Raw genomic sequence first — 12,629 nt, 5'->3', positions numbered from 1 at the left:
TCCCCCAATAGAACACCTTCCGTCCAAATAAAACAAACACCCTCCCCCAATAGAACACCTTCCGTCCAAATAAAACAAACACCCTCCCCCAAGAGAACACCTTCTGTCCAAATAAAACAAACACCCTCCCCCAATAGAACACCTTCCGTCCAAATAAAACAAACACCCTCCCCCAATAGAACACCTTCTGTCCAAATAAAACAAACACCCTCCCCCAATAGAACACCTTCCGTCCAAATAAAACAAACACCCTCCCCCGATAGAACACCTTCTGTCCAAATAAAACAAACACCCTCCCCCAATAGAACACCTTCCGTCCAAATAAAACAAACACCCTCCCCCAATAGAACACCTTCCGTCCAAATAAAACAAACACCCTCCCCCCAATAGAACACCTTCCGTCCAAATAAAACAAACACCCTCCCCCAATAGAACACCTTCCGTCCAAATAAAACAAACACCCTCCCCCAATAGAACACCTTCCGTCCAAATAAAACAAACACCCTCCCCCAAGAGAACACCTTCTGTCCAAATAAAACAAACACCCTCCCCCAATAGAACACCTTCCGTCCAAATAAAACAAACACCCTCCCCCAATAGAACACCTTCTGTCCAAATAAAACAAACACCCTCCCCCAAGAGAACACCTTCTGTCCAAATAAAACAAACACCCTCCCCCAATAGAACACCTTCCGTCCAAATAAAACAAACACCCTCCCCCAATAGAACACCTTCTGTCCAAATAAAACAAACACCCTCCCCCAATAGAACACCTTCCGTCCAAATAAAACAAACACCCTCCCCCAATAGAACACCGTCTGTCCAAATAAAACAAACACCCTCCCTCAATAGAACACCTTCTGTCCAAATAAAACAAACAACCTCCCCCCAATAGAACACCTTCTGTCCAAATAAAACAAACAACCTCCCCCAATACAACACCTTCCGTCCAAATAAAACAAACACCCTCCCCCAATAGAACACCTTCCGTCCAAATAAAACAAACACCATCCCCCAATAGAACACCTTCCATCCAAATTAAACAAACACCCTCCCCCAATAGAACACCTTCTGTCCAAATAAAACAAACACCCTCCCCCAAGAGAACACCTTCCGTCCAAATAAAACAAACACCCTCCCCCAATAGAACACCTTCCGTCCAAATAAAACAAACACCCTCCCCCAATAGAACACCTTCCATCCAAATAAAACAAACACCCTCCCCCAATAGAACACCTTCCGTCCAAATAAAACAAACACCCTCCCCCCAATAGAACACCTTCCGTCCAAATAAAACAAACACCCTCCCCCAATAGAACACCTTCCGTCCAAATAAAACAAACACCCTCCCCCAAGAAAACACCTTCTGTCCAAATAAAACAAACACCCTCCCCCAATAGAACACCTTCTGTCCAAATAAAACAAACACCATCCCCCCAATAGAACACCTTCCGTCCAAATAAAACAAACACCCTCCCCCAATAGAACACCTTCCGTCCAAATAAAACAAACACCCTCCCCCAAGAGAACACCTTCCGTCCAAATAAAACAAACACCCTCCCCCAAGAGAACATCTTCTGTCCAAATAAAACAAACACCCTCCCCCAATAGAACAACTTCTGTCCAAATAAAACAAACACCCTCCCCCAATAGAACACCTTCTGTCCAAATAAAACAAACACCCTCCCCCAATAGAACACCTTCTGTCCAAATAAAACAAACACCCTCCCCCAATAGAACACCTTCCGTCCAAATAAAACAAACACCCTCCCCCAATAGAACACCTTCCGTCCAAATAAAACAAACACCCTCCCCCAATGGAACAACTTCTGTCCAAATAAAACAAACACCCTCCCCCAATAGAACACCTTCCGTCCAAATAAAACAAACACCCTCCCCCAATAGAATACCTTCTGTCCAAATAAAACAAACACCCTCCCCCAATAGAACACCTTCTGTCCAAATAAAATAAAGACACTCCCCCAATAGAACACCTTCTGCCCAAATAAAACAAACTCCCTCCCCCCAATAGAACACTTTCTGTCCAAATAAAACAAACACCCTCCCCCAATAGAACACCTTCTGTCCAAATAAAACAAACACCATTCCCCAATAGAACACCTTCTGTCCAAATAAAACAAACACACTCCCCCAATAGAACACCTTCCGTCCAAATAAAACAAACACCCTCCCCCAATAGAACACCTTCCGTCCAAATAAAATAAACACCCTCCCCCAATAGAACACCTTCCGTCCAAATAAAACAAACACCCTCCCCCCAATAGAACACCTTCTGTCCAAATAAAACAATCACCCTCCCCCAATAGAACACCTTCTGCCCAAATAAAACAAACACCCTCCCCCCCAATAGAACACCTTCTGTCCAAATAAAACAAACACCCTGCCCCAATAGAACACCTTCTGTCCAAATAAAACAAACACACTGCCTCCTATAGAACACCTTCTGTCCAAATAAAAGAAACACCACCCCCCAATAGAACACCTTCTGTCCAAATAAAACAAACACCCTCCCCCCAATAGAACAACTTCTGTCCAAATAAAACAAACACCCTCCCCCAATAGAACAACTTCTGTCCAAATAAAACAAACACCCTCCCCCAATAGAACATCTTCTGTCCAAATAAAACAAACACCCTCCCCCAATAGAACAACTTCTGTCCAAATAAAACAAACACCCTCCCCCAATAGAACACCTTCCGTCCAAATAAAACAAACACCCTCCCCCAATAGAACACCTTCTGTCCAAATAAAACAAACACCCTCCCCCAATAGAACAACTTCTGTCCAAACAAAACAAACACCCTCCCCCAATAGAACACCTTCCGTCCAAATAAAACAAACACCCTCCCCCAATAGAACACCTTCCGTCCAAATAAAACAAACACCCTCCCCCAATGGAACAACTTCTGTCCAAATAAAACAAACACCCTCCCCCAATAGAACACCTTCCGTCCAAATAAAACAAACACCCTCCCCCAATAGAATACCTTCTGTCCAAATAAAACAAACACCCTCCCCCAATAGAACACCTTCTGTCCAAATAAAATAAAGACACTCCCCCAATAGAACACCTTCTGCCCAAATAAAACAAACTCCCTCCCCCCAATAGAACACTTTCTGTCCAAATAAAACAAACACCCTCCCCCAATAGAACACCTTCTGTCCAAATAAAACAAACACCATTCCCCAATAGAACACCTTCTGTCCAAATAAAACAAACACACTCCCCCAATAGAACACCTTCCGTCCAAATAAAACAATCACCCTCCCCCAATAGAACACCTTCCGTCCAAATAAAACAAACACCCTCCCCCAATAGAACACCTTCCGTCCAAATAAAACAAACACCCTCCCCCAATAGAACACCTTCCGTCCAAATAAAACAAACACCCTCCCCCAATAGAACACCTTCCGTCCAAATAAAACAAACACCCTCCCCCCAATAGAACACCTTCTGTGCAAATAAAACAAACACCCTCCCCCCCAATAGAACACCTTCTGTCCAAATAAAACAATCACCCTCCCCCAATAGAACACCTTCTGCCCAAATAAAACAAACACCCTCCCCCCCAATAGAACACCTTCTGTCCAAATAAAACAAACACCCTCCCCCAATAGAACACCTTCCGTCCAAATAAAACAAACACCCTCCCCCAATAGAACACCTTCCGTCCAAATAAAACAAACACCCTCCCCCAATAGAACACCTTCTGTCCAAATAAAACAAACACCCTCCCCCAATAGAACACCTTCTGCCCAAATAAAACAAACACCCTCCCCCAATAGAACACCTTCTGTCCAAATAAAACAAACACCCTCCCCCAATCGAACACCTTCTGTCCAAATAAAACAAACACCCTCCCCCAATAGAACACCTTCCGTCGAAATAAAACAAACACCCTCCCCCAATAGAACACCTTCCGTCCAAATAAAACAAACACCCTCCCCCCAATAGAACACCTTCGGTCCAAATAAAACAAACACCCTCCCCCAATAGAACACCTTCCGTCCAAATAAAACAAACACCCTCCCCCAATAGAACACCTTCTGTCCAAATAAAACAAACACCCTCCCCCAATAGAACACCTTCTGTCCAAATAAAATAAAGACACTCCCCAATAGAACACCTTCTGCCCAAATAAAACAAACTCCCTCCCCCCAATAGAACACCTTCTGTCCAAATAAAACAAACACCCTCCCCCAATAGAACACCTTCTGTCCAAATAAAACAAACACCATTCCCCAATAGAACACCTTCTGTCCAAATAAAACAAACACACTCCCCCAATAGAACACCTTCCGTCCAAATAAAACAAACACCCTCCCCCCAATAAGAACACCTTCTGTCCAAATAAAACAAACACCCTCCCCCAATAGAACACCTTAAGTCCAAATAAAACAAACACCCTCCCCCAAGAGAACATCTTCTGTCCAAATAAAACAAACACCCTCCCCCAATAGAACACCTTCCGTCCAAATAAAACAAACACCCTCCCCCAATAGAACACCTTCCGTCCAAATAAAACAAACACCCTCCCCCAATAGAACACCTTCCGTCCAAATAAAACAAACACCCTCCCCCAATAGAACACCTTCCGTCCAAATAAAACAAACACCCTCCCCCAATAGAACATCTTCCGTCCAAATAAAACAAACACCCTCCCCCAATAGAACACCTTCCGTCCAAATAAAACAAACACCCTCCCCCCAATAGAACACCTTCCGTCCAAATAAAACAAACACCCTCCCCCAATAGAACACCTTCTGTCCAAATAAAACAAACACACAGCCTCCTATAGAACACCTTCTGTCCAAATAAAACAAACACCCGCCCCAATAGAACACCTTCTGTCCAAATAAAACAAACACCACCCCCCAATAGAACACCTTCTGTCCAAATAAAACAAACACCCTCCCCGAATAGAACACCTTCTGCCCAAATAAAACAAACACCCTCCCCCAATAGAACACCTTCTGTCCAAATAAAACAAACACCCTCCCCCCAATAGAACACCTTCTGTCCAAATAAAACAAACACCCTCCCCCAATAGAACACCTTCCGTCCAAATAAAACAAACACCCTCCCCCCAATAGAACAACTTCTGTCCAAATAAAACAAACACCCTCCCCCAATAGAACACCTTCCGTCCAAATAAAACAAACACCCTCCCCCAATAGAACACCTTCCGTCCAAATAAAACAAACACCCTCCCCCAATAGAACAACTTCTGTCCAAATAAAACAAACACCCTCCCCCCAAAAGAACACCTTCCGTCCAAATAAAACAAACACCCTCCCCCAATAGAACACCTTCTGTCCAAATAAAACAAACACCCTCCCCCCAATAGAACACCTTCTGTCCAAATAAAACAAACACCCTCCCCCAATAGAACACCTTCCGTCCAAATAAAACAAACACCCTCGCCCAATAGAACACCTTCCGTCCAAATAAAACAAACACCCTCCCCCAATAGAACACCTTCCGTCCAAATAAAACAAACACCCTCCCCCAATAGAACACCTTCTGTCCAAATAAAACAAACACTCTCCCCCCAATAGAACACCTTCTGCCCAAATAAAACAAACACCCTCCCCCCAACACAACACCTTCTGCCCAAATAAAACAAACACCCTCCCCCAATAGAACACCTTCTGTCCAAATAAAACAAACACCCTCCCCCGAACACAACACCTTCTGCCCAAATAAAACAAACACCCTCCCCCCCAATAGAACACCTTCTGCCCAAATAAAACAAACCCCCTCCCCCAATAAAACACCTTCTGTCCAAATAAAACAAACACCCTCCCCCAATAGAACACCTTCTGTCCAAATAAAACAAACACCCTCCCCCAATAGAACACCTTCTGTCCAAATAAAATAAAGACACTCCCCCAATAGAACACCTTCTGCCCAAATAAAACAAACTCCCTCCCCCCAATAGAACACCTTCTGTCCAAATAAAACAAACACCCTCCCCCAATAGAACACCTTCTGTCCAAATAAAACAAACACCATTCCCCAATAGAACACCTTCTGTCCAAATAAAACAAACACACTCCCCCAATAGAACACCTTCCGTCCAAATAAAACAAACACCCTCCCCCCAATAGAACACCTTCTGTCCAAATAAAACAAACACCCTCCCCCAATAGAACACCTTAAGTCCAAATAAAACAAACACCCTCCCCCAAGAGAACATCTTCTGTCCAAATAAAACAAACACCCTCCCCCAATAGAACACCTTCCGTCCAAATAAAACAAACACCCTTCCCCAATAGAACACCTTCTGTCCAAATAAAACAAACACCCTCCCCCAATAGAACATCTTCCGTCCAAATAAAACAAACACCCTCCCCCAATAGAACACCTTCCGTCCAAATAAAACAAACACCCTCCCCCCAATAAAACACCTTCCGTCCAAATAAAACAAACACCCTCCCCCAATAGAACACCTTCTGTCCAAATAAAACAAACACACTGCCTCCTATAGAACACCTTCTGTCCAAATAAAACAAACACCACCCCCCAATAGAACACCTTCTGTCCAAATAAAACAAACATCACCCCCCAATAGAACACCTTCTGTCCAAATAAAACAAACACCCTCCCCGAATAGAACACCTTCTGCCCAAATAAAACAAACACCCTCCCCCAATAAAACACCTTCTGTCCAAATAAAACAAACACCCTCCCAGAATAGAACACCTTCTGCCCAAATACAACAAACACCCTCCCCCAATAGAACACCTTCTGTCCAAATAAAACAAACACCCTCCCCCCAACAGAACACCTTCTGTCCAAATAAAACAAACACCCTCCCCCCAATAGAACACCTTCCGTCCAAATAAAACAAACACCCTCCCCCCAATAGAACAACTTCTGTCCAAATAAAACAAACACCCTCCCCCAATAGAACACCTTCTGTCCAAATAAAACAAACACCCTCCCCCAATAGAACACCTTCTGTCCAAATAAAATAAAGACACTCCCCCAATAGAACACCTTCTGCCCAAATAAAACAAACTCCCTCCCCCCAATAGAACACCTTCTGTCCAAATAAAACAAACACCCTCCCCAAATAGAACACCTTCTGTCCAAATAAAACAAACACCATTCCCCAATAGAACACCTTCTGTCCAAATAAAACAAACACACTCCCCCAATAGAACACCTTCCGTCCAAATAAAACAAACACCCTCCCCCCAATAGAACACCTTCTGTCCAAATAAAACAAACACCCTCCCCCAATAGAACACCTTAAGTCCAAATAAAACAAACACCCTCCCCCAAGAGAACATCTTCTGTCCAAATAAAACAAACACCCTCCCCCAATAGAACACCTTCCGTCCAAATAAAACAAACACCCTTCCCCAATAGAACACCTTCTGTCCAAATAAAACAAACACCCTCCCCCAATAGAACATCTTCCGTCCAAATAAAACAAACACCCTCCCCCAATAGAACACCTTCTGTCCAAATAAAACAAACACACAGCCTCCTATAGAACACCTTCTGTCCAAATAAAACAAACACACTGCCTCCTATAGAACACCTTCTGTCCAAATAAAACAAACACCACCCCCCAATAGAACACCTTCTGTCCAAATAAAACAAACATCACCCCCGAATAGAACACCTTCTGTCCAAATAAAACAAACACCCTCCCCGAATAGAACACCTTCTGCCCAAATAAAACAAACACCCTCCCCCAATAGAACACCTTCTGTCCAAATAAAACAAACACCATTCCCCAATAGAACACCTTCTGTCCAAATAAAACAAACACACTCCCCCAATAGAACACCTTCCGTCCAAATAAAACAAACACCCTCCCCCCAATAGAACACCTTCTGTCCAAATAAAACAAACACCCTCCCCCAATAGAACACCTTAAGTCCAAATAAAACAAACACCCTCCCCCAAGAGAACATCTTCTGTCCAAATAAAACAAACACCCTCCCCCAATAGAACACCTTCCGTCCAAATAAAACAAACACCCTTCCCCAATAGAACACCTTCTGTCCAAATAAAACAAACACCCTCCCCCAATAGAACATCTTCCGTCCAAATAAAACAAACACCCTCCCCCAATAGAACACCTTCCGTCCAAATAAAACAAACACCCTCCCCCCAATAAAACACCTTCCGTCCAAATAAAACAAACACCCTCCCCCAATAGAACACCTTCTGTCCAAATAAAACAAACACACTGCCTCCTATAGAACACCTTCTGTCCAAATAAAACAAACACCACCCCCCAATAGAACACCTTCTGTCCAAATAAAACAAACATCACCCCCCAATAGAACACCTTCTGTCCAAATAAAACAAACACCCTCCCCGAATAGAACACCTTCTGCCCAAATAAAACAAACACCCTCCCCCAATAAAACACCTTCTGTCCAAATAAAACAAACACCCTCCCCGAATAGAACACCTTCTGCCCAAATACAACAAACACCCTCCCCCAATAGAACACCTTCTGTCCAAATAAAACAAACACCCTCCCCCCAATAGAACACCTTCTGTCCAAATAAAACAAACACCCTCCCCCCAATAGAACACCTTCCGTCCAAATAAAACAAACACCCTCCCCCCAATAGAACAACTTCTGTCCAAATAAAACAAACACCCTCCCCCAATAGAACACCTTCTGTCCAAATAAAACAAACACCCTCCCCCAATAGAACACCTTCTGTCCAAATAAAATAAAGACACTCCCCCAATAGAACACCTTCTGCCCAAATAAAACAAACTCCCTCCCCCCAATAGAACACCTTCTGTCCAAATAAAACAAACACCCTCCCCAAATAGAACACCTTCTGTCCAAATAAAACAAACACCATTCCCCAATAGAACACCTTCTGTCCAAATAAAACAAACACACTCCCCCAATAGAACACCTTCCGTCCAAATAAAACAAACACCCTCCCCCCAATAGAACACCTTCTGTCCAAATAAAACAAACACCCTCCCCCAATAGAACACCTTAAGTCCAAATAAAACAAACACCCTCCCCCAAGAGAACATCTTCTGTCCAAATAAAACAAACACCCTCCCCCAATAGAACACCTTCCGTCCAAATAAAACAAACACCCTTCCCCAATAGAACACCTTCTGTCCAAATAAAACAAACACCCTCCCCCAATAGAACATCTTCCGTCCAAATAAAACAAACACCCTCCCCCAATAGAACACCTTCTGTCCAAATAAAACAAACACACAGCCTCCTATAGAACACCTTCTGTCCAAATAAAACAAACACACTGCCTCCTATAGAACACCTTCTGTCCAAATAAAACAAACACCACCCCCCAATAGAACACCTTCTGTCCAAATAAAACAAACATCACCCCCCAATAGAACACCTTCTGTCCAAATAAAACAAACACCCTCCCCGAATAGAACACCTTCTGCCCAAATAAAACAAACACCCTCCCCCAATAAAACACCTTCTGTCCAAATAAAACAAACACCCTCCCCGAATAGAACACCTTCTGCCCAAATACAACAAACACCCTCCCCCAATAGAACACCTTCTGTCCAAATAAAACAAACACCCTCCCCCCAATAGAACACCTTCTGTCCAAATAAAACAAACACCCTCCCCCCAATAGAACACCTTCCGTCCAAATAAAACAAACACCCTCCCCCCAATAGAACAACTTCTGTCCAAATAAAACAAACACCCTCCCCCAATAGAACACCTTCCGTCCAAATAAAACAAACACCCTCCCCCAATAGATCACCTTCCGTCCAAATAAAACAAACACCCTCCCCCAATAGAACAACTTCTGTCCAAATAAAACAAACACCCTCCCCCCAATAGAACACCTTCCGTCCAAATAAAACAAACACCCTCCCCCAATAGAACACCTTCTGTCCAAATAAAACAAACACCCTCCCCCCAATAGAACACCTTCTGTCCAAATAAAACCAATACCCTCCCCCAATAGAACACCTTCCGTCCAAATAAAACAAACACCCTCCCCCAATAGAACACCTTCCGTCCAAATAAAACAAACACCCTCCCCCAATGGAACAACTTCTGTCCAAATAAAACAAACACCCTCCCCCAATAGAACACCTTCCGTCCAAATAAAACAAACACCCTCCCCCAATAGAATACCTTCTGTCCAAATAAAACAAACACCCTCCCCCAATAGAACACCTTCTGTCCAAAATAAAATAAAGACACTCCCCCAATAGAACACCTTCTGTCCAAATAAAACAAACACCCTCCCCACAATAGAACACCTTCTGCCCAAATAAAACAACCCTCCCCCCAACACAACACCTTCTGCCCAAATAAAACAAACACCCTCCCCCAATAGAACACCTTCTGTCCAAATAAAACAAACACCCTCCCCCCAATAGAACACCTTCCGTCCAAATAAAACAAACACCCGCCCCAATAGAACACCTTCCGTCCAAATAAAACAAACTCCCTCCCCCAATAGAACACCTTCTGTCCATATAAAACAAACACCCTCCCCCCAACACAACACCTTCTGCCCAAATAAAACAAACACCCTCCCCCCAATAGAACACCTTCTGCCCAAATAAAACAAACACCCTCCCCCAATAGAACACCTTCTGTCCAAATAAAACAAACACCCTCCCCCAATCGAACACCTTCTGTCCAAATAAAACAAACACCCTCCCCCAATAGAACACCTTCCGTCCAAATAAAACAAACACCCTCCCCCAATAGAACACCTTCCGTCCAAATAAAACAAACACCCTCCCCCCAATAGAACACCTTCCGTCCAAATAAAACAAACACCCTCCCCCAATAGAACACCTTCCGTCCAAATAAAATAAAGACACTCCCCCAATAGAACACCTTCTGCCCAAATAAAACAAACACCCTCCCCCAATAGAACACCTTCTGTCCAAATAAAACAAACACCCTCCCCCAATAGAACACCTTCTGTCCAAATAAAATAAACACCCTCCCCCAATAGAACACCTTCTGTCCAAATAAAATAAAGACACTCCCCCAATAGAACACCTTCTGTCCAAATAAAACAAACACACTCCCCCAATAGAACACCTTCTGCCCAAATAAAACAAACACCCTCCCCCAATAGAACACCTTCTGTCCAAATAAAATAAACACACTCCCCCAATAGAACACCTTCTGTCCAAATAAAACAAACACCCTCCCCCAATAGAACACCTTCTGTCCAAATAAAATAAACACCCTCCCCCAATAGAACACCTTCTGTCCAAATAAAAGAAACACCCTCCCCCAATAGAACACCTTCTGTCCAAATAAAATAAAGACACTCCCCCAATAGAACACCTTCTGCCCAAATAAAACAAACACCCTCCCCCAATAGAACACCTTCTGTCCAAATAAAACAAACACCCTCCCCCAATAGAACACCTTCTGTCCAAATAAAATAAACACCCTCCCCCAATATAACACCTTCTGTCCAAATAAAACAAACACCCTCCCCCAATAGAACACCTTCTGTCCAAATAAAATAAACACCCTCCCCCAATAGAACACCTTCTGTCCAAATAAAATAAAGACACTCCCCCAATAGAACACCTTCTGTCCAAATAAAACAAACACCCTCCCCCAATAGAACACCTTCTGTCCAAATAAAACAAACACCCTCCCCCAATAGAACACCTTCCGTCCAAATAAAATAAAGACACTCCCCCAATAGAACACCTTCTGTCCAAATAAAACAAACACCCTCCCCCAATAGAACACCTTCTGTCCAAATAAAATAAAGACACTCCCCCAATAGAACACCTTCTGTCCAAATAAAACAAACACCCTCCCCCAATAGAACACCTTCTGTCCAAATAAAACAAACACCATTCCCCAATAGAACACCTTCTGTCCAAATAAAACAAACACCCTCCCCCCAATAGAACACCTTCTGTCCAAATAAAACAAACACCCTCCCCCAATAGAACACCTTCTGTCCAAATAAAACAAACACCATTCCCCAATAGAACATCTTCTGTCCAAATAAAACAAACACCCTCCCCCAATAGAACCCCTTCTGTCCAAATAAAACAAACACCATTCCCCAATAGAACACCTTCTGTCCAAATAAAACAAACACCATTCCCCAAGAGAACACCTTCTGTCCAAATAAAACAAACACCATTCCCCAATAGAACACCTTCTGTCCAAATAAAACAAACACCATTCCCCAATAGAACACCTTCTGTCCAAATAAAACAAACACCATTCCCCAATAGAACACCTTCTGTCCAAATAAAACAAGCACCATTCCCCAATAGAACACCTTCTGTCCAAATAAAACAAACACCATTCCCCAATAGAACACCTTCTGTCCAAATAAAACAAACACCCTCCCCCAATAGAACACCTTCTGTCCAAATAAAACAAACACCAATCCCCAATAGAACACCTTCTGTCCAAATAAAACAAACACCCTCCCCCCAATAGAACACCTTCTGTCCAAATAAAACAAACACCATTCCCCAATAAAACACCTTCTGTCCAAATAAAACAAACACCCTCCCCCAATAGAACACCTTCCGTCCAAATAAAACAAACACCCTCCCCCAATAGAACACCTTCCGTCCAAATAAAACAAACACCCTCCCCCAATAG

At 43.1% G+C, this 12,629-nt stretch overlaps 2 protein-coding genes across 3 annotated transcripts; both read right to left on the bottom strand.

Moving 5' to 3' along the window:
• Positions 1 to 6,974: 6,974 nt before the first annotated feature.
• On the bottom strand, positions 6,975 to 9,502 carry LOC132394732 (uncharacterized). 2 transcript variants are annotated; one of them, XM_059971125.1, is made up of 3 exons: positions 9,264 to 9,502; positions 7,659 to 8,417; positions 6,975 to 7,531 (listed from the first exon to the last, which is right to left on the bottom strand). In XM_059971125.1, exons 2-3 carry the CDS (start codon positions 8,313 to 8,315, stop codon positions 7,280 to 7,282), a joined length of 909 nt encoding a protein of 302 aa, XP_059827108.1. In that variant the 5' UTR covers positions 8,316 to 8,417; positions 9,264 to 9,502; the 3' UTR covers positions 6,975 to 7,279. The 2 variants fall into 2 exon arrangements, with proteins under 2 accessions (XP_059827108.1, XP_059827109.1); XM_059971126.1 differs by lacking the exon at positions 9,264 to 9,502 and having other exon boundaries at positions 7,659 to 8,495.
• LOC132394866 (uncharacterized) lies at positions 9,253 to 11,878 on the bottom strand. Its single transcript, XM_059971275.1, has 4 exons — positions 11,541 to 11,878; positions 10,785 to 11,372; positions 9,669 to 9,690; positions 9,253 to 9,266 (listed from the first exon to the last, which is right to left on the bottom strand). Exons 1-4 carry the CDS (start codon positions 11,859 to 11,861, stop codon positions 9,253 to 9,255), a joined length of 945 nt encoding a protein of 314 aa, XP_059827258.1. The 5' UTR covers positions 11,862 to 11,878.
• Between the last annotated feature and the right edge of the window lie 751 nt (positions 11,879 to 12,629).

Source organism: Hypanus sabinus, chromosome 5 (assembly GCF_030144855.1).
Source record: "Hypanus sabinus isolate sHypSab1 chromosome 5, sHypSab1.hap1, whole genome shotgun sequence".
Taxonomy (NCBI): domain Eukaryota; kingdom Metazoa; phylum Chordata; class Chondrichthyes; order Myliobatiformes; family Dasyatidae; genus Hypanus; species Hypanus sabinus.
The sequence above is the reverse complement of the archived record's forward strand: the minus strand, read 5'-3'. Positions and strand labels throughout refer to the sequence as shown.